Here is a 22494-nt window from a genome sequence, read left to right as displayed (position 1 = left end):
TTCGTGCCGAAGCATGGCTCTCCCATGTATAAATTTTTCTTGGCTACATTTGTGATTATTCATACTTCATTACTAGTTACTACGAATAATAAAAACTAAGGAAACGTAACTCCCATACTTCAACCGTTTTGAATTTGATTCCTTTTGGCGCATTAAAATACGGCAATAGCCACACACACTAAAACACTAACACTAAAATTTATGAAATAAAGATGTTGACATTAATTGTCACTACTATATTTATCCAAAATTGTGTACCGAATACATGCATAAAGTTTTTTTTTTTATGAAATAAGGGGGCAAACGAGCAAACGGGTCACCTGATGGAAAGCAACTTTCGTCGCCCATGGACACTCGCAGCATCAGAAGAGCTGCAAGTGCGTTGCCGGCCTTTTAAGACGGAACAGGGTAATAGGGGAGGGTAAGGATGGGAAGGGAAGGGAATAGGGTAGGGGATTGGGCCTCCGGTAAACGCACTCACTCGGCGAAACACAGCGCAAGCGCTGTTTCACGCCGGTTTTCTGTGAGAACGTGGTATTTCTCCGGTCGAGCCGGCCCATTCGTGCCGAAGCATGGCTCTCCCACGTGTATCGAAAATGTATTCGGGTCACATTTTGTAGACTCGTGGACAAATTTTTGACACAGTTACTCTTCCTTAGTTTTATTATTCGTAGCTATATATATTAATACTTTTCAGGTCGGCCCGAGCCAGTGGTCACGTGGTTGGTGAACAACGCCGCAGCGCCGAAGTACATCGGCGTGAAGACGGACACCCACGTGGTGGTGAACCGCCTGGAGATCCCGGCGCTGAGGCGCGAGGACCTCAACACCACGTACCGCTGCCGCGCCACCAACACACACCTGGTGCCGCCGCACGAGAAGACCGTACGCCTGGAGATGAACTGTGAGTATATATTATGGTATAGTAGTGTGTGTGGCGCCTGGAGATGGATTGGGAGTGTAATAGTGTGAGGGGTAACCGCCTGGAGATAAACCGTCAGTATAGTAGTGCGAGTGGCAATTGACTGTACCTGTGTATTATAGTAATGTGCGTGGCGACCACCTGGAAATGAACTGTGATTATACTAGTGTGAGTGGTGACCGCCTGGAGATAAGCAGTCAGTATAGTAGTGCGAGTTGTAATGAATAGTAACTGTGTTTTATAGTAGTGTGTTTGGTGACGACCTGGAGATGGACTGTGAGTGTAATAATGTGAATTGAGAACGCCTGGAGACGAGTCGTCAGAATAGTGAAGTGAGTGGTGATGAAAATAGTGTGTGTGGTGATAGCCTGGATTATAGATCGTGGATGTGTATCGAATGCTAGTGTGAGTGGCGACTGCCTAGAGATAAACTTAAAGTGTATCATATCATTATTATGCTTGAATGACGATGAGCTTCTGCATGGAGAAACTGGAGATCTGGGCTAACTTTTATTAAAGAAATTTTAATTAAAAAGTTAGCTTTGAAGTATATTTTTCGCTAACGTTCTATTAAGTTTCCAGAATAATCATTTTTATTGTAGTTGAATAAGACAACTCAAGCGTAACAAAAAATAAATTTCTTAAAGGGACGGTTAAAATAAATGAGTTTGATAAGACAAACAAGGACGGGGTATTAGTCTTCGCTTAATAAATTTAAAACAATATAATTGTACTAAAAATGGTACTCTATAAAAAATAAATGGATCCCATATAAGAGGCTTACAAAGGAAAATAATATTAGGTTCTCGATTTAAATATTTTTATGACTGCAAAATGTTTAAGGAGTTGATAAAATTTGTTTTGGTAAGAATGTTTTTCTTTTCATTGTATTTTATTCGCTAAATGTGCGTATAGATCAAACTCGTAATCCTAATTGCATGTTTAGCTTTAATAAAGTATATTTGATACCACAGCATTTGCTATAGTCTGTGGCGATACCCACAATAATTCGTCTAACATTCCTGCATCGCGCTATCGAAGTTTTCTGAGCGCGTCGGTATATATACGACAGCTGAAATGTATCACGTGGGCTCCGGCCTGACTGAGCTTACCACCTCGCTCGATCGGAAGCTCTCCCTTTGTGGCCATGCATATTCTTCCCACGAGTTATAATAATAATATTAATAATAATAAATCTTTATTTCAACCCCACAATAGGTCATATTTTTAAATTACAAATAACATTAACTATTACTTAGAACTTTATTACAAATAACATTAACTATTACTTAGAACGTTATAACTTAGAACTTTTCCTTATTCACGTGAGGTAAACACAGCGCTCTTGTTTATCAATAGCTAACTGATATCAGTTTTTAAACAATACCTGTCACACGAACGCTAGCTACGAACAATAATGCGTTTAATTTCGAAACTTGCATCTTACCTAAATTTAAAGTTTAAAATAATAAAGTTGCACACCCTGTATAAACCGCAGCTGAACGCTCCGGAACCCTTTGTCAGGGCAACAAAAGGCTCCCCCTGTATAGTGTTTCGACGCGCCCGGCGTCCGTGAATTTGTTAAAATAACTTTTATTCTAAACACACTTAATGCGGATAGGGAAAACGGGAATGAGATAAAATAAACTGTTTTGTGTTCATCCTCATTTCAGTTTTTTTGGAATGTTATGTAGCAGTTTTTTAAAGTAGATTTCATTTGGGCAAAAACATTAGAGTAACAGATAAACCAAGTTGTCAGTTTTAAATGATTTTTTATTATGATTGAGTCAATCGTAATTTATTTATACATTTTATAGATCCACCCTCTTTAAACATGATAATGAAATATTGTTAAAAAACACAACGTCTATATTTATAAAACTCAAAGGTGACTGACATGGTGATCTATCAACGCACAGCCCAAACCACTGGACCGATCGGCCTGAAATTTGGCATGCAGATAGATATTATTACGTAGGCATCCGCTAAGAAAGGATTTTGATCAATTCCACCTCTAAGGGGTTAAAATACGGGTGAAAGTTTGTATATAATAATACTTCTTAACGCGAGCAAAGCCGCGGGCAAAAGCTCGTTTAATATAAACTAAAGAAACGTAACTCCCATACTTCAACCGTTTTGAATTTGGTTCCTTTTCGCACACTAAATTATGACCAACAACGAGACACAAATTTTGTTATTCGTAGAAAAAACATAAAATTATTTTTATGATTCGTAGAAAAAAAAATTAAAATTGGAGTTCATGGAAGTGCTTTATTTCAGTGGCTCCACTATCGGTGTCTCTGCTCAGTAGACCGCAGCAGCTGGTGGCGGCCTCCACTACGTCGCTACGATGTGTGTCTGAAGGAAGCAGACCTCCAGCACAGATCGTGTGGTACAAGGATAACAGAAGTTTTGGGAGAGATAAAGTATGTATAGGTTCTTTTTTAGAGTTCCGTACCCAAAGGGTAAAAACGGGACCCTCTTACTGAGACTTCGATGTCTGTCCGTCTGTCTGTCTGTCTGTCTTCAGGCTGTAACTCAATAACCGCTATAGCTAGACTTCTGAAATGTTCATAGATTGTGTATTTCTATTGCCGCTATGACAACAAATACTAAAAATAAAATAAAATAAATATTTAAGGGGGACTCCCATACAACAAACGTTATTTTTTTGGCCTTTTTTGCTCGTCATCAGTAATGGCAACTGCTAGGCACTTTACATTTTGATAACGGCCTTAGTTATATGTCTACTTTAGTAATAAATAATAATATTCAAATAAAATAAAAAAATTTAATACAAACAAAAAACACAATTTTTGGCTTATTTTTCGTCTATGACGGTACGGAACCCTTCGTGCGCGAGTCCGACTCGCACTTGGCCGATTATTATTTATTATAATATATCTATTCGTATGTTTGTGTGTATAATTTTTAACACGCTTTGCAGCCTTAATATCGTTATGGATTTTAGCTTCAGATATTATGTCGCTAGATTAGCATTTACTGTAAAACTGGGCAAGCCTTAATTCCGAGACTCCAAAGATAGTCTTTTTATTTTCTAAATTACAATGTGAAAGAAAACCAATTTATTTTCATATACGAAATAAATTGTACGGTTCAGAGAAATTTAATTTAAATTTTACGTGTACTAAACAAACACTATTTCCCAAAGTAACCTACATACAATTCTTTGGAGCATTAAGAAATACTAATTCCGCGAAACGGAGCAGGTATCTAACAACCTGCAATGCGGCGTTCCGTATTTCTTTTTAGGTGAGCGATCATTCGAACGAGACGTGGTCAGTGAGCACGTTAACGTTCACGCCGGTGCCGGAGGACAACGGCGCCGTGGTCAAGTGCGTCGCCGTCAACGCCGCGCTGCCGACGAAGACCATTGAGGACCAGATACAGTTGAACGTAGTGTGTTAGTATGATTATATAATCTTACGATTTGTGGTCAGTGAGCACCATAAAGTTAATATACCTGGCGGAATAGAGCAACAATATCGAGCTGTCAAACGAAACCGAAATTGGTTTCATCTGAGTGTAAAAATATGTGTCCGTATACACTTACACACGCATGATTGAACATGATTTCTATGAGATTAAATTGTCAACGTGCGGCACGTGCCGACTGGACGTCAAAAACAGAGTGCTGCTATCATATATCACACGTCTCTTTTTACCACGCATTGTTACTCGTAGTGACATCTCTCTTGCTCAGGCCTTTGTTTCTCTATTCCGCTAGGTATATTAACTTTATGGTGAACACGCTCATCTTCACGTCGGCGTCAAAGGACAATGGTATCGTGGTAATGTGTTAGATTTAAAGTCTTTAGGATCACTTGCAGGAGAAATCATCGATACTCAGTGAGTCATCGCTGTCTTGCCAGCACTATCACAGTGATAAGATGCGTACGCCGTATGGGCATTCCCAACTGTCAGCTTGGTGGCTTCCAGCCTTCACAACCGTTGCCATGTGGCGGCGACAGTATTCCTAAGTAAGCGGGCCCCTTATAGACGATCAATTTTATTGCGCAATATCACGTAATGTACAACTTTATTGACCATCAATAAATATTGAACGCGCCCGCCTTTTTTCTATTTATTCTTATTGTCGAATAAATTGTTCAATATTATTGTAGGGGCCCGCTAATAAGTAATTGTCTACCTACAAACATTTACTTACCTAAAAGTGTGAAACGGTAAAATTGTTAATTTAGCTCGTGACACATATTTCATGGCTGGACTTGTTAACAAAGTTATTGGTTTTCAGTTTACACTTTGATAAGCTTTAGCAAAAAAGCGTTGTTATCCACGGCGCTGCGGCGCGGAGCTCCAGTTTAGAGCTTGTTTTTTACTAAATTATAAAATAATTACAACTTCGTGAACATAAACTCGATTTTGGTGAAACATTTTATCCCCTAAAATAAATGGTTATAATTATGAACATAAACATAATTACCAACACGTTAATATTTTGTCACCTAACTACTAAAACAAAATGATATAATATTTAATATCTAATATTTTACCTTCGAATCAAAACGTAAACGTCCATATTCAAATGCCAAGTCATTTATTTAGTGTTTAATATTTATTAAACAAAATACGAATTCGTGAGGTACTGAAATGGCCATAAGGCTCGGCACGAATAAACTGTCTCAAATGAATTAATATGGCGTCCTCAAGAAAATCAGTATGAAATAAAATATGTTATGTTTTGCATATAAGATAATAATACCTTGAAATCCTACTTTGGGGATATCTGGGGGGGGGGGGGGGGGGAGAACAGAAATGCAACTTTGCAATACGAAAGTATTTTATATATGGTTCCATTTGTGTTGCTAGTGCGTATTGACGGTAGCTGTCGCTTAATACCATCAAGTGACTTATTAATTCATTAAATAGCAAAATGTTGCAACTTTCCCCATACACCATAATATTTCGCTCGCAATATTTGGGGAAACTCCCGCTCGTTACCTCCTCACGTTCCTCGTAAATGGACGTCCTAATCAACTATCGCCAGAGAAACAAATATTTTTTGTCAATCAACTTAGTTTATGGGGATATATTCTTTTATTATTATTGTAACTATAAATACAAACAAAGACAAAACTATAATAGTTTAAATATTGTGTGCTCGTTATTTTAACTGAGGATATGTACATTTTATGTTTAGACTAGACTTATTGACCAGGCATCATTGTCCATAATTAATATTCCTAATGGAAAAAACAAATTTTGTTTTTGAATATTGAGTATTGACGCATCAAAAACGTTTATTTACTTTTAAAACAATCTCCTTTAAAAACATTCAAGTGACGAATAAGCGGCATAATATTATAATGTAATTTATAGATTTTTTTTGCGCTTCTTTTTTTATGAAATAAGGGGGCAAACGAGCAAACGGGTCACCTGATGGAAAGCAACTTCCGTCGCCCATTCGCCATTTGCAGCATCAGAAGAGCTGCAGGTGCTTTGCCGGCCTTTTAAGAGGGAATAAAGTAATAGGGGAGGGTAGGGAAGGGAATAGGGGATTGGGCCTCCGGTAAACTCACTCACTGTGAGAACGTGGTATTTCTCCGGTCGAGCCGGCTCGTTCGTGCCGAAGCATGGCTCTCCCACGTATAAACACATTGAATCTTATGACAGTATCCGCACTTGCCATAAAAAAATCGCCGTAAATTTATATGAGACGCACGGAAAATAATTCGCGCGATTAGCAGTGCGGACTATCTCTTAAAGAACATATTCCACAGATAACCCGCTGGTGACGCTGAGTCTGGGCAGCACGCTGAACCCCCACGACATCAAGGAGGGGGACGACGTGTACTTCGAGTGCACGGTGCGCGCTAACCCGCGGGAGCACCGCATCTCCTGGTACCATAATGTAAGCTTCAACTTTAATATGCATTACCCAAATTCCACTAGGTCCCGTGAGTAATAGGAAACGTGCAGCTATAGGTGATAGCATGTGGTGGTACATATCGAGTAAATGCACCGTTGCGGACGTTCCCTAAAAGTATGTGAACGTTTAAAAGATTAATTTTTATATCACTTTTTTTGGTAAAAAAGTGCGCCCCCTGGTAGGCCCCCTGCCAGGTTCTTCTCGCTGGGTTAGTTCCCGAACCAGCGCGGTGGTAGGCACCGTAGTATCAATGTTCTGAAAGCATTTTCTTAAAATATCTATTCAGAAATAAAACCATTTTTATTTATTTTATTTTTAATCATCATCATCATCATATATTAATACGCGAGCGAATAACTTTGGATCCCTTAATTTGACAAAAAATGCGGAAACGTAGGTGAATGAAATTTTGCACAGTTATAGTAAAGAAGTGCATCGAGCTAATATTATTTTAAAATTATGCTTATATCATACATTTTTTTTAAATAAAACATTACACACACTACAATGTGCACACTACCATCTTTTTGAATGACAAACCTATACATACGAATTTTTTGTTTATGGTTGAAGTAAGTCAAATTAAAAATGGATTGTTGTTTTTTTATTAAATCTGAAATCGTCAATACTTTAAGCGGGGAGCCAAAAGAAGATAATTAAATTTAAGGTCGAATTTGGACCATTGGGCGATCTCTAGTATTTTATTATTAAATACTAGATGACGCCCGCAACTCCGTTGCGTCAAAATTCGCTTATCGCGCGAAAACCGTGCATTTTTCCGGGATAAAAAGTATCCTATGTCCTTTCCCGAGACTCAAAACATCTCCGGGAAAATCGGTTCAGCGGGTTGGGCGTGAAGAGGTGACAGACAGACGCACCTTCGCATTTATAATAATACGAGCTTTTGCCCGCGGCTTCGCTCGCTTTAAGAAGTATTATTATATATAAACTTTCATCCCGTATTTTAACCTCTTGAGGGTGAAATTGATCAAAATCCTTTCTTAGCGGATGCCTACATCATAACATCTACCTGCATGCCAAATTTCAGGCCGATCGGTCCAGTGGTTTAGGCTGTGCGTTGATAGATCACCATGTCAGTCAGTCACCTTTGAGTTTTATATATAAAGATTAAGTATGGAAGTATGGATGGGCTGAAGGGAAGAGGAGCGTCCTAAAATAATAATATTATGACGAAGCCCAGTTTCGCAAATTGATGCAGAACTATTTGACGTAGGCAAACTATAGATATGATGAATAACAACGATAACGACTATGATAATATTTAGCTTTGTTCACACTGTGCCTTTTTCTGTTCGTCAAGGGCATGCGTTATAGCGCCGTCAACAGCGAACGTGAGGCATACCCGCGACGCTAGCCCTCTGACCGTATCCAAAAAACAAAAATGACAATGTTGGCGTTGCGTTCGTTGACGTATTCAATTATTGAATTCGCCAAAATGAAAGTTGAATGAAAGAAGATGACGAAAATTGAAGACGAAAGCGCATAGTGTGGACATAGCTTATCTATATATTAATACGTGAGAGAAAAACTTTGTAACCCTTTTTACGAAAAATGGGGAAACGTAGGTGCATGAAATTTCGCACAGTTATAGTTTATATGGTGAAGGAGTGCATCGAGCTAATATTATTTTAAAATTATGCTTTTATAATATATATTTTTAACAAATAAAACGTTACACACACTACGACACTACAACTAGGAAAACTGACAGATTTTTGATTGGATTTTTGAGTGACAAGCCTATATTACGAATTATACTCTTTTATTTATGGTTGAAGTCCGTTGACAACAAGTTGACAAATTGAAAATGGATTATTGTTTTTTTTTTATTTAAGTTTAGATAAGACAATGTTTAAAGTTTAAAGTAGACGGCCAGTCTGAGATCAGCTGAGTCCCAGAGACAAGAATTGAAAAAAACTATGATGAAGTCAATATTTTTTACAAAATATAGGTATAAGGTAGCAGTCCTAATGTCGTTGCAAGTAAGGTCGAATTTCGACCACTGGGCAATCTCTAGTAATAATTAATGCATATTCAAAGTATACGTCAAAGATTAACTCGATACGACAATTAACTATTTTATGTAAATAGAGAAACCATTAAAGTGTCAAGTTGTTGGAGCTGTTATGAAGTCACACAAACGTTTTATGCTAAGTTCGACTATCGATGTCTGGAAGCGACGGCTGATCTTTTATTTCGTTAACTTTTATATAAAACTTTTTATTGTTGAGTATGTTCAGTTTTTGTTGTTTTATTTCTTCTATGTTTCTCAGCAACTGCTGGAATCCCTAGTTCATTTTTCTGGGCTCGAAAATTGTGATGAAATAATTACTTAAAGTTAGCCTCAGGCTTTATTTAGGGTTCGCTCATAAAGTTAATATACCTAGCGGAATAGAGAAACAAAGGCCTGAGCAAGAGAGATGTCACTATCAGTAACACCGGGTGGTAAAAAGAGACGTGTGATACATGACAGCAGCACTTTTTTTGACGCCCAGTCGGCACGTGCCGTACGTTGACAATTTAATCTCATAGAATTCATGTTCAATCATGCTTGTGTAAGTGTATACGTACACATATTTTTCACACAAATGAAAACCAATTTCGGTTTCGTTTGACAGCTCGAGATTGTTGCTCTGTTCCGCCAGGTATATAAACTTTATGGGTTCGCTACTAGGTACTATACTGTACACGGCGAAACATGGCGGTAGCGGTCATTGACTCCCTGTCAACAACTTGTCATTTTCTATACAAACCGCAATTGACAATGAAGTGTCAGATGTTGTCAATCGCGGCTTTGTATAGAAAATTACAAGTTTTCGACAGGAAGTCAATGACCGCTACCGCCATATTTCCACGAGTACAGTATAGGTAGCCTACAGGTGTACAGAATGTTTGCGTCAAAATTTGTACAAATGAAAAGGAAAAAAATCCTTTTACAAGTATTAGTTTCGTGATTTAGTGACGTATGAAAACTACTCCAAAATATTATTATTAAAGTGAATCATTATATCTAGAGACAAAATATATTACTTACTCAACTGTAATTCAATGAAGATTTTGTTTCATACTTTTCATTAAATTGAAGTTTAATCGTCACTAAATGTCTCTAAGGGCCTGTTTCACCACTTCCTGATAAAGTGCCGGATAGGCTATTCACAACTTATTTGACAGATTCTCTATACTCTAACTGTCAAATTAAGTGGTGGATACTGGATAGCCTATCCGGCACTTATCAGGAAGTGGTAAAACACGCCCTTAGGCTTCTTACAGACGAATGGCATGCGTCGACGACAGTCGCTGGATTTTTTTCATTAATTTTTTTTGACACATCTTGTTGACGGCAGTCAACGGCGGTCGACGCGTGCCGTCGACAAGTGCCGTTCGTCTGTAGGTGCTTTAAGTGCAGCCGTAAGACAAATATTTCTTAACACCATGTTATCGTAGGACAGACCAGTGACGCAGAACATGACGTCGGGTATCATCGTGAGCACGCGGTCGCTGGTGCTGCAGAAGGTGACGCGGCGCGAGGCGGGACAGTATGCCTGCAAGGCGGCGAACGCGCGAGGCGAGACGTCTAGTGAGAGCGTCGCGCTGCGCATTCAATGTAAGTGATAATTGAAAACACGAGAGAGACATTATTGACCAAATATTTCTCTAAAATCATTTCAAAAATTTAGCATGCTCTGTAGTAATGTACTACGAAACCGTCTTAAATTAAATATAATATGTCCAGGGGACGTACCACGAAACCGTTTTGAGACACAAACCATCGCGTCGGCTGAAAATGCCGCGTCCCACTCTAACAACGTAATCTCTCATTTGTTAGAGTAGGACGCGGCATTCTCGTACGATTGTTTGAGTCTCAAAACGGTTTCATGGTACGGCCCCTGGACATATTAAACTTAATCTAAGACGAATTACATGAGTTATATTAATAGGTAATGTTTTTATTGCTTCAGTCCATCTTAGAGCGCTTAGAAGCTGAGAAGTCTTAGCTTTATTTCTTAAGTCCTGCAAAAGGCTGTGACAATGATTGAAATAATGACAGTTTTTGATGCGCATCCGACTAACAAATGAAATAATGAAACACGGCTAAAAACATTCACAACAGCAGAATAATAGTTGAAGCTGGCAAACGTGAATCCGGATCCGGAAATTTCCCTTTCTCACAGATAAAATAATTCCTGTTTGGACAGATGTGTCATGTAGGTAACTGTACTGTGAATTTAAAACGGGAATGGTGTATTTCCCGTTGATTAATAGGTCGTGGTCTGTTTCACCTGTCGAATTCCCCCGTCGATAAAAAAGTTCATCCCCTTAGGCGGTGTCGAAAAATATTTTAATTTTTCAGCGTCATTCGACCGGCACGATTTTGCAAATTTTCATGCATATGCATAAATCTTTCCCGCACACCTCATGGGCTCGTATTTATCGCGAGAATGCAAATGATTTTCAAATCCCGAGAAGCGGTATTAGTTTATCATTTAAACGACGAAACAATTAGGTATGTTGATGATATCCTAATTATGCAATTAACGTAGCAATATTATGCTAACAGAGATCCCATATTCTAATTATCATCGTGAAATCGTATCCCCGTCCACTTAGCCATTGTATACGGTTGGTCAACATCGGAATACATTAATAGAAGTACGCGGAAGTCGTCAATAAGTCCGCTGAGGACACAGAACTACATAGAACGCCACTCCGTTCGTATCAAAATCCCATTCATCAAATAGCAATTTTCCAAGTTATCTGTGTAGCACGTAGCGCGGTAATAACGTTTCACAATTCAGACGTCTCCAGTGGCCAGAATTTATAATTTGCTGATCAATATTTATAGTTTTCGTGAATTTTAATCGACCGATAGTTTGAATTTTGATGGAACAGGAAATTAAAATGTGGGAATTATGTTCCTTCTAAATCTTACCTGTCATTTCTACATGTAACGTCTATCGTCTTGCTCAATCCGCATTCTAGATAAAATTTGATATTGAAGACGATAAAAGGATCATAATCATATCAGAATCATATTATAAGGATAGTTTTCATCACATAAAAAATAAAGGTTCCCGCCCGTTTCAAGTTTCAAGACGCAATCAAACGCAAGTTTCTGTCCGATAAAGTTGCGGGCAACAATCTACTTTAAATAAAAATTATTGCGTAATGCGTATATCCTTTAACATAGAAACGTATCCGCAACAAAACAGCTTCATCTACATAGTGTAAACTACAAGAATGTTCGTAATTTTACTGTCTGTCATTAATCCCATCCATAAAACATGGCGGGCCGCATAATCACCGGCATTTACATATCCTCACCGTACATCTATTGTAACAATAAAATGTCATAGCGAGTGTGAGTTACGAAGCTATAAATACCGATGTATATTCAAATGATTGCGGCCGGGATCGAAGCCGTTCCTTCCGCCGCCGACCGCATAGTAATTGGCCCGAGGAAGGCGGTAAATCATCCAAATTATTACCTAATATTACCACGATTCGCCGTACCGATCTGTTGTTTTGCTACTTTAATTCATATAGTTTTAGTTTGTGGTTTAAATTGCTCCGGCTTAGCCCGGATATTTGTTTGCATTAAGGCGTCGCGTCGGGCGAATCCTTTTTTTAATGTCGGCCACATTTTATCTACCGAAATACTGCGATGGATTATAACGAATTAAAGCACCAGCATATTTATGAAACAATGAAGTGTGTTTTTAAACTTTAAAATAATAATTATGTACGCGAAAATGTTTGTAAGTTTTTGCACCGACGGCGTTTATGCGACCTGTTTTTACATGATTTTGATGCAATTGGAAGTATTTTTAACCTTTCCTGCCTTCCTTAAATGGGTTTTATTAGATCACAATATAAAATCAACATCCTTGTCTTGAATAAGCTGAATCCCGAGATTATGAGCTGCAAATAGCGTTTTCAGAATTTCGTAAAACGATCGATTAAAGTTACGACAACGAAAAACAAATTTCTAGCACATATTTTTAAACCGTATTACTTTGTTGACATGTTTCACCATCCTTTTTTATCGAATGCACCCCTAAGTGATCTTTTTTTTTTTGTCTTTAAATAGTGGGGTAGCCGAAAAAGTAAAATCGTAGTACTAGCTGAACAAGGTCAGGCTTAAAATCCAGTTTTGTCATATTATATTTTGTTTAATCATAATATTATTAGGTGAACAAGGTTTAAAATCCATTTTTGTCGTAGACGCACCAGTATGTGGTCTGGTGTCACCTCAAATAGTGGGTGCGGCGCTGGACGAGTCCCTGCACGTGCGGTGCTCGGTGCACGCTGACCCCGCTGACGTCACTTTCCTCTGGCAGTTCAACAACAGCGGCGAGAGCTTCAACGTTTCACCCGCGAGGTTCGGTAAGTATATGAGCAATTGAACATGCCAATTTATAAACAATATGCCATACATTTTAAGAGCAGTATACAAACATGCCAATTTGATAAAAACAGATTTGTGTTTGAAATAGGCTTCGAAGCTACTGGGATTATGGGGTAAAGATATGATGCAAAATTTAGCGCGTACAATACAAAGAGTAGTGTCTTTAAAGGAATACTAACGCTATAAAAAATTTATTAATGTTCTATCAGATGCGGATCTACGTTATTTGGTCTGTAAAGTCAATAAGTCGTGATTTGTGGACAGTGTGTGTTAACAACGTCCACCATCTATTTTCAACATGAATTAATTTCCTCGTAGTTACAAAATAATATGCAATATGTTTATGTACAACATGTTTCTAAAATTTTCTACATATTTTACAAACTTTCTGCTCATTTGTTTCCCTCATTCTCGAGTCTCACTCATCGCATAAATAATTCCCACGGACCATCCAATTCAGAAAAGGTCTTGGGCCAGGGTAAATGAAATGTGTATTTGCAAGGTACGCTAAACGGGAGTACCAGCGAGCTGCGGTACACGCCCGCGAGCGAGAGGGACTACGGCGCGCTCACTTGCCGTGGAACAAACAACGTCGGCCAACAACTGCAGCCTTGTGTCTTCCAAATTGTGCCCGCAGGTGAGGGTTAATTGAAAAAAGGTCCGCTTCGAGACTCGAAAAGTTGGAACCGCTTTCGAAAGTCGAAATTAGGATTCGAATCTAGAACAGAGGCCTGAGTTATATTGCATTCGCTAGTTTCGACAGCGAAAAAACGTACGGGATTCGACAGCTTCCCCAAGTGTGCGATCCGTCAAACACAAATTAAACACATTTTTGACATCTAAGGGTTGATTTAGACCGCAACGCGACGCTTAGATGCATATTTTCTAAATTTATATGGATTTGACAGATTTGCAAGACGTCTCACGCAATTGAAATATGTCAAATCCATACAAATTTATACCGCGCTGCTGAGCCTCGCCTCGCCTCATCGCGTTGCGGTCTGAATTGACCCTAACTTAGCAATCGTAACCAGCGAATCACAATTTGTTTAAGTATGTACTTTAAGCATATCCTAGACACATTTGATTATCTACGCACTACGTTGATAACATAAAAAGACGATTTCGTACGCATAATCTTTGTCTAGACAAATAAATATGTAAGGTATTAAAGTCAATAAGCCGTAAAAGCAAGTTTGTCTAAATCTGTGTTAAGACAAGACGTTAAACAAGTCTGTACTTATTTTCCATTGTTATTGGTAAACAATCAGCTTACAACTTTTTACTTCAAGAACTATTTGTAAAGAGATGATTTTCTAATATCTTACTTTATGAAGAAACTTTTATTGTTTCGTTTACTTAACATTTTGTTGAAGTTTTATTATTTTGCTAATACTTACTTTTACTAAATAATAAAATTTTAGAAACAGACACAGGTTCAGTAACGTTTAAGGGTGGGGTGCACCAGAAGCGTAGTTATAGTTAAGGTTATCGTTAAATATGGCGTCCATTATGGACTTTTACTAAGAATTTGACAGTTCATTTGACATTTCGTTATGGTTGCGTAGTCTGAAACCAGCGTAGACAGATATGTTTGTTGTGATTCAAATTCATTCTTTAGAAATGCATCTAACGTCGCGTTGCAGTCTGTATTGACCCTCATAGATAAAAGGTAGATATTTTTTAAATAAAGAATGAAAAAAAAATCCTCATCTTTAGCACGACCGTCCCCGCCAAGGAACTGCACGGTGTCATCGGGGAATGACTCCAACTGGATCGAGGAGAGAGACGAGAGCGACTTGGTGGTGCGGTGCGTGGTGGGGTACGATGGTGGTCTACCACAGCTAGTGGTGCTAGAGGCCGTGGATACCCTCACCGAGTTGGTGAGGTTCAACGTCACCGCCAACGAGACTAGTAAGTATTACAATGTGAAGAAAATGTATACACGGAAAAAATATTCTATAGAACGATTACTCGCATACATTAATTATTTTTTAAGAGCGTTTACACCTAATTTCAAGTTTCCATACAAACCTGCGGCGGACTATTTGAATTGCTTTGCGCGCAGCGATTTATAGTAGTCTTAAAATATTTGTAGAAAAAAAAAACAACAAAAGATTTGTTGATATTTAAAAAAAATTGAATTAAAGTGTTCTTCTATGATATGAAGCTATTATTATATTAAATTAAGTTAAATAAATTGGTAAATAAAAAGCTTTAATTCCTTGATATTTCTTGGATATTTCTCATTCTTTGAATTCAAATTACATAAAGTTAAATACCTAAACGAAATATTTTTTCTGCTAAATATTTGCTTAAGGATCTTGTCAATAGGTTATTATTATTTTTAATTAGATCTGTCGCAGGTTTCGTAAATTAAATGCTTCGAAACTGATACTTAAACGGAATTTAAGAAAACCTCTGTTAAGGTATCGAGATTTAATGTACAAATCTTATATATAAAATTCTCGTGTCACAATGTTCGTCCCCGTACTCCTCCGAAACGGCTTGACCGATTCTCATGAAATTTTGTGAGCATATTGAGTAGGTCTGAGAATCGGCCAACATCTATTTTTCATACCCCTAAGTAATAAGGGTTGTTCACATTATTAAAAATTATTTATATGGCAAAACAACGTTTGCCGGGTCAGCTAGTATATAAATCGTATTTTTTTCTCCGCTAACTATATAGACAGTGCAATTTTCTATAATAATAAGTAATCAACATTTTTATAAAGATAAGTGATTGATGATTTTTTCAAGTTTGAAAAGTGCAGTTATAAGCCAAATTGAGCGTGAAAACGCTCTGTTATTGCATCGCTTTTATCGCGGACTTTGAGCGCGGCGATCGAATCAAGAAATTCCGTAACGAAAAAACCGAACACCCCCACGTTGGCGTTGCCGTATCGCTGTGCCGGTCGGTGCGGTGTTGCCAGACTTCGGCACGGTGTTTGTGTGCGTGTGACTAGATGTTTACGAATTATAATGTCATTAGTATCAACTAATGTTATGCAATAGCTTTAAGTATTGCGGCAGTCCCCGAGTGCCTCACTTTTTTTTAATTGGCTATTTTCTTGATACTGACCCGAGTATGACAACCAAATACAATTAATACTCCTTGGTTTTTTTTTTAAATAAGGAGGCAAATGAGCAAACGGGCCACCTGATGGAAAGCAACTTCCGTCGCCCATGGCACTCGCAGCATCAAAAGAGCTGCAAGTGCGTTGCCGGCCTTTTAAGAGGGAACAGGGTAATAGGAAAGGGTAAGGAAGGGAAGGGAAGGGAATAAGGGAGGGAATAAGGGAGGGTAGAGAAGGGACGGGAAGGGAGTAGGGGATTGGGCCTCCGGTAAACTCACTCACTCGGCGAAACACAGCGCAAGCGCAGCTGTTTCACGCCGGTTTTCTGTGAGAACGTGGTATTTCTCCGGTCGAGCCGGCCCATTCGTGCCGAAGCATGGCTCTCCCACGTATAAAAATATTGGTGTACATTTGTTTGACTCAGTTACATCAGTCATACTATGGTACTTCGATGGGAAATCGAATAAGATATTTACAAATTATTCTTGTCAATATGTTGTTTCTGGTAGATTATTTTGCTGGTTTGGCAAAGCCAAATGACCATAATATTACATGGTTAATTGTCAGAAGTTGACTGAAACGATTTAGGAAAAATAAAAGTCAGCGTATTTTTTAATTTAAAAAGCGTTAAAAATATACGATGTAAAAACTCAATGAATTGTTAATTATGTGTTTCATTTTAACTGTGGCTCTACAGACAGATGCTGACAAATTTTATAATTGTGAATAATTACTGTAATATCGCATAGTTAATTGAAATTTCGTTGATTTAAATCTGTAAAACAATATTAACCTTTCACTTTTGAAGTTGCATTCACTTTTGAAGTATTTAAATGTATTACTATGTTAAAATGTTTGGTATAATTTTGGGTGATATTGTTTGTAAATGGAAATTAATAATTAACAAGTTGTTTTTCGTTGTAATTGCAACAAATTATTACATTTAATAAAAATTGTGAGGTTGGACTATTATTGTAAAAGTATGGCGTAGAGCTTCTACGCCCTAGAGCCATCGTAGACCTTGTACACCGTCGAAATATCGTAGACGTAATAATAATATTGGTCACTGTTAAGCATGTGTGTATTAACCTAGAGTTTTTTTTGTTGAGTTATGAATGTAGTCTTGTTTTTTAAAATGATCTATATAATATAACATAACAATCATTACTCAATACGTAATTGTTTTGTTTTGGATGATACACAAAATAATATGCTTAACAGCGTCCAATTGTGAACACTTTGTGTCTATACGTGGGAGAGCCATGCTTCGGCACGAATGGGCCGGCTCGACCGGAAAAATACCACGTTCTCACAGAAAACCGGCGTGAAACAGCGCTTGCGCTGTTTCACGCCGAGTGAGTGAGTTTACCGGAGGCCCAATCCCCTACCCTATTCCTTTCCCTATTCCCTTCCCTTCCCTACCCTCCCCTATTAAAAGGCCGGCAATGCACTGGCAGCTCTTCTGATGCTGCGAGTGTCCATGGGCGACGGAAGTTGCTTTCCATCAGGTGACCCGTTTGCGGGTTATTTCATTCCCGCTTATTTCATTAAAAAAAAACTTGAATTTCTTAGCAAAAAAACAAAAATGAATTAAAACACGTCATTAGAAGTAAGTATGTATTAATATTTTTGCATTTGAAATAGATGGTGTTGCCCTGTTTCTGGTGCCAGCCGATATAATTTGGTCTACCGGCAACGCGCTGCAGCTAACCGTGTTCTCGAAAAACGAAAAAGGCGTGTCCGATCGAATCACCATTCAAGCGCTCTCGTATCAAGACCCAGAAAGAAGAACAGGTTACTATTTTTGCAAAAAAGTGCATTTATGTGCATGTTTGAAAATGCTTATTTTAAGTTAAAAAAAAAACTAAAATGTTTTTACATAAAACATATTTAAAATACCCAAGAGTCTGTCCCGAGTCTCTGTTCTGTGAATGTATTAGTACAATAATAATATTATGATGCATTAATGTTTTATCGGAACTACCTCTATTTACAAAGAAAATTATTGTAGAAATACAATATTTACCAAGAAACACAAGAGATGCCTCGCGAAAGATTAATTTCATACAATAATAACGTTCACTAACATTATACAAAATAATTAAAACATAATAAGCTTTCAATAGCAATAAATTGTTTCCTTCGTATATTTTGTTAGAAAATAAAATAAGGTCATGTTTTGCCTTATATCATAAAGCATAACATAATGAAGTTTTCAAAGAATGTGCTCGTTTAGTTCGTAGCCGTTTCAAATTAAGCTCAGAGCTTTATAGAATAACCTCTCGCTCCTAATCTTGTACCAAATTTAGTTAAACTTAACTTCACTGAGTATAAAGCGTTAAAATATTTTAAAGCATTAAAAACTTTAGCAAAGCTTATTTTATAAATTTGAAAATATTTCGGATTTCGCCCTAAAAATTTCTTGGTTACTTTTAGGACGAAATGTAAAAGATTTTCAAATTTATAAAAGAAGTCAGAAGTAAAGAAACTTAAAATAATGCAAAATAAAATGGAGATAAAATATGAACAAAATTTTAAAAACATATAACACGAAATAACAAAATATTTTGTATTACTCTCCTATCCCCTGTCCCGCTAGGATGAAGTATGGCACTTTGCCATCTGGAGTGAGGCACCCTTCAAATTATTAAAGAATTATTTAAATGTAACGGACAGAACCCTTACATAAAATACTTCACATTACAGCCTTTTAGCTCGAGTATTTCTTCGTTTTATCGTGGTGTAGGCCGTTTAAGAAACGCGCATTTTAATACTTAACACTTTACGGGGTCTTTACCTTATAACCAGTTTGATTAACTTGTATTTTAAGTAGCGCTTTTTATCGATTTGCCTAAGGGCGCGTTCAGACGTGCGCATGTTTTGCGCGTGTTCTGCGCGTGTACTGCTGTAGCGTTTGGGAAAATACACGTGCGGATTCAGCGCGTGCCGCGTGCTTGTTTTCCCAAACGCTACAACAGAACACGCGCAGAAACGCGCACGTCTGAACTCGCCCTAAGAGTCTACTTACATCACTATCCACCGTACTCAGAGACATTTAATTATGATTAACCTTCAATTTAATGAAGAGTTTGGCAGATAATGTATGGGGCTTATGTCAAAATTTTGAATTAATCACAATTTAGTAATTAATGTTCCACTCTGAGTGCGGAATATGTGATAGGATATGTGTGATTATTATTGACAATTCAAAAGTAAAATTTATATTCTACTAAATAAAATACAAATTGAATTGATTGCCTTTTCCATACATGATCGGAACAGTTACGTTGTAATTTAAAAACTAACCTTAAATAAATCGGTATACATGATTTATGCAGTAATACTTACATTCGCGTTATAAGACATTGCATTACTTTTAGATGGTGGTCACAGTTTGATGGCTGGTATGTCACGTGGTGCGTTTTGGGCGATCCTCCTCACCGTGGTAGTCGGCGCTTTGGTGGTGATGGGGACTGGGTTTTTGGTTCGCCGTAGAAGGTAAATAATGACCCATATATTTTATAGATAAAAATATGGACCACTTAAGAATCTTTTTTTCTTAAAATACTAGATATTGCCCTTATCCGCATTTATGCAGAATTTCTCGAGCGTGGGTACTACTCTGTCCATAGGATAAATTATCATAATACTCTTCCTCGGAAAAAAGTAGGTTCCAAGAATGAATTTCAATAAGAGAAGAGAAGATTCAAAAACAAATTTCAGCTAAATGGAATTAGCAATTCGACTATCAAGAGGCAACAGACGGACAAAAAGACACTGTAGCCATGTACTTCCAGATACATTGATTTCTAGACAGAGATAGATGCCAAGCCCTGCCTATTAATTTAACTTTGCCATTGCCCGATCGAATAAAGAAGATAGGTAATCTGACTTTGAATGTATTTTTCTGATGGTGTATTAGTATGGGTGTCACCAGGTCGACGGCAACTTCAAAACACCAAAGCCCCGAGTTGCAGCTGAACGCTGGAGACGGGCAGTACGTGGTGGCCTACACCCTGAAGCCGGCCAAACACGCGCAGCCGGACATACTCAACCCGCCACCAGGTAGCTATCTTAGGGACTGAGCTCAACTGTTTGTGGTTACCCACAATTAGCGCCACATTCCTGCATCCCGCTATCGAAGGTTTCTAAGTGCCTCGGTATATAAGACAGGTGAAATCAATCACGTGGGCTTCGGCCTGTCCGAGTACCTATAACACCTCGCTCAGTCGGAGGATCTTCCTTTGCGGCCACTTCGCTTATTCCCTCATGTTGAAATCAAAATATTATCTGTTTAACCTGTGAATTGGAGGATAAATATAAAACATATTATCTTGCAACAGATAATATACAGCGGATGTTTTTTCGTCTGTTGTATTGCTGTCGCAAGAACATCAACATTCTGAAGACATAGTTCTTGCTGATCTTGTAAATTAGTAGTAACTGACAAAGCTACGCCGTTATAATATCAAAACGTGTCTTCTTTAACTGGTAGTTAAAATATATACACATTAAACATGTTTCAATTCAGTCCAGCATCCTACTAGTGTCCGTAACTGTATCAATAGAATTTTTTTATTTAAATCTCCCAAAAAACTTTATATCGCATAAAAAACTAAATTAACTGCTGAAATTCGTTATTTTCGTCAAAAATTGATGAAAAGCTGTTCAAGTGTAAGCGGTCGGAATAATTATCAATATGTTTTCAGATAGCAGCCCTCCAAACTTGAAGTGCCGGGCAGAGGCGGTCGTCAAAAACGGATCACTCGCTCCGGAGGAGAGGGGGGCGCACTCGCTGCACCGCCAAGTGAGTATAACGTATTTGCAAATACAAATTGCCGTACTTCTGATGTATAAAAGTCTAAATATGAAACATTTTTGAGGTAAATTAACATTGGAGGATGTTAGTTTATATTTTGTAAATCCCTAACTGCCGCACACAGAAACGAATTTTAATTTAATTACTTATGGGGGCGACTAACCTAAAATTTGCGATTTTATAATGCATTTATATACTCAAAAATAAGCCCCGAATTGTTTCATTTTCTAAAATTAGATACTACATTATATTTCCAAAAATCCGATCTGAGCAAAAACACGATAATATCTTAAAATTTTCTCGATAGAAAAAAATCACAAAGATGATTTGAACTAAGAATTGAAGATTGAACTAAGTTAATATTTTAACACGTTGTATACAATTCTATCATCAAGAACCCAACCTAGCGGATTTTTAAAATATTGTATGTTTATCGAGTTGTTGAGAAAAAACTAATTTGGCGATGAATCCGCGTCGTCCTCTTTCACCTGGCATATGAAAGACGGGCGTGAGTGTGAAGAGACAAGGACGATGTCTGATTTTTTGGGTTAGTCGCCCTTTTAACTGTAATTAAATAAAGGTGTTGGCATAAGCCCTATACACTATTATCGACCATTCGTTGTTGAATGTTCTTTTGATGAAGTGCCTACATTCTAGGTACGGACAAAGAAGATTATACAATGCATCCAAGTTTTCATGATTTCAGCGTAGTATGAAAACAATATTCTTGGCTAATGGCTCGCTCATAGAATACGTACACAAAAGCTTCGTCTGATATCAGGTTATCGACAGGCGTTGTTGACGGCTTACCTAATATTACCATACGCTATCTCTTTCCAGCACGTTGATGTGGTATTTTTTGTTTCAGTCAATATCGTCTACCAGTAGTTTATCAGTAAGTAAACCCAGTGCCATAAGTACCGCGACGTTGAGCAGAAGAGAACACCTCATAGCCGAGAGCGTACCCGGGCCGGAGAGTTGTGTATAGACTAGTGTAAATTTGTTATAATTTTATATGAATTATTATGTATTGACTGTGAAAAATGTGATATAAATGCTGTAAATAAATTAAAATGGAAATATAAAAGTCTTATAGAAATCGTTTTTATTGCAACCTTTTCTGTTTGGAAAATAATAATATTTTTATGGAAGTTTTTCATCAATGTTATTAACAACAGCTTATCTACATGTCGTGCGTTTGAATAATATTTCGAAAATTTTTATCATTGCATTGTTATATCCTTAAAAATGCAGAATTTGGTGATGCGGTAAATAGCCTGTACTTACAACTAACTGCAATATTCTTTCTTTTTAACTCTTTTACGACGCTAACAA

The 22494-nt window shown here is 37.6% G+C and overlaps 1 protein-coding gene across 1 annotated transcript in view; it reads left to right on the top strand.

Annotated features, from left to right (window-relative positions):
• The window catches only part of LOC121725940 (synaptogenesis protein syg-2-like), a 129582-nt gene extending 107356 nt beyond the window's left edge, over positions 1–22226 (top strand). Inside the window, exons 5-17 of the mRNA XM_042113139.1 lie at positions 698–904; positions 3203–3348; positions 4196–4346; positions 6685–6815; positions 10299–10458; positions 13077–13238; positions 13763–13897; positions 14980–15174; positions 17985–18134; positions 19721–19838; positions 20278–20405; positions 21050–21147; positions 22028–22226. Coding sequence (XP_041969073.1) covers positions 698–904; positions 3203–3348; positions 4196–4346; positions 6685–6815; positions 10299–10458; positions 13077–13238; positions 13763–13897; positions 14980–15174; positions 17985–18134; positions 19721–19838; positions 20278–20405; positions 21050–21147; positions 22028–22147 — 1901 coding nt within the window. The 3' untranslated portion in view covers positions 22148–22226. The remainder of the gene's footprint in view (positions 1–697; positions 905–3202; positions 3349–4195; positions 4347–6684; positions 6816–10298; positions 10459–13076; positions 13239–13762; positions 13898–14979; positions 15175–17984; positions 18135–19720; positions 19839–20277; positions 20406–21049; positions 21148–22027) is intronic.
• The last annotated feature ends 268 nt before the right edge of the window (positions 22227–22494 follow it).

This window comes from Aricia agestis, chromosome 4, assembly GCF_905147365.1.
Source record: "Aricia agestis chromosome 4, ilAriAges1.1, whole genome shotgun sequence".
Lineage (NCBI taxonomy): Eukaryota > Metazoa > Arthropoda > Insecta > Lepidoptera > Lycaenidae > Aricia > Aricia agestis.
This window is presented reverse-complemented; position numbering and strand designations above follow the sequence as displayed.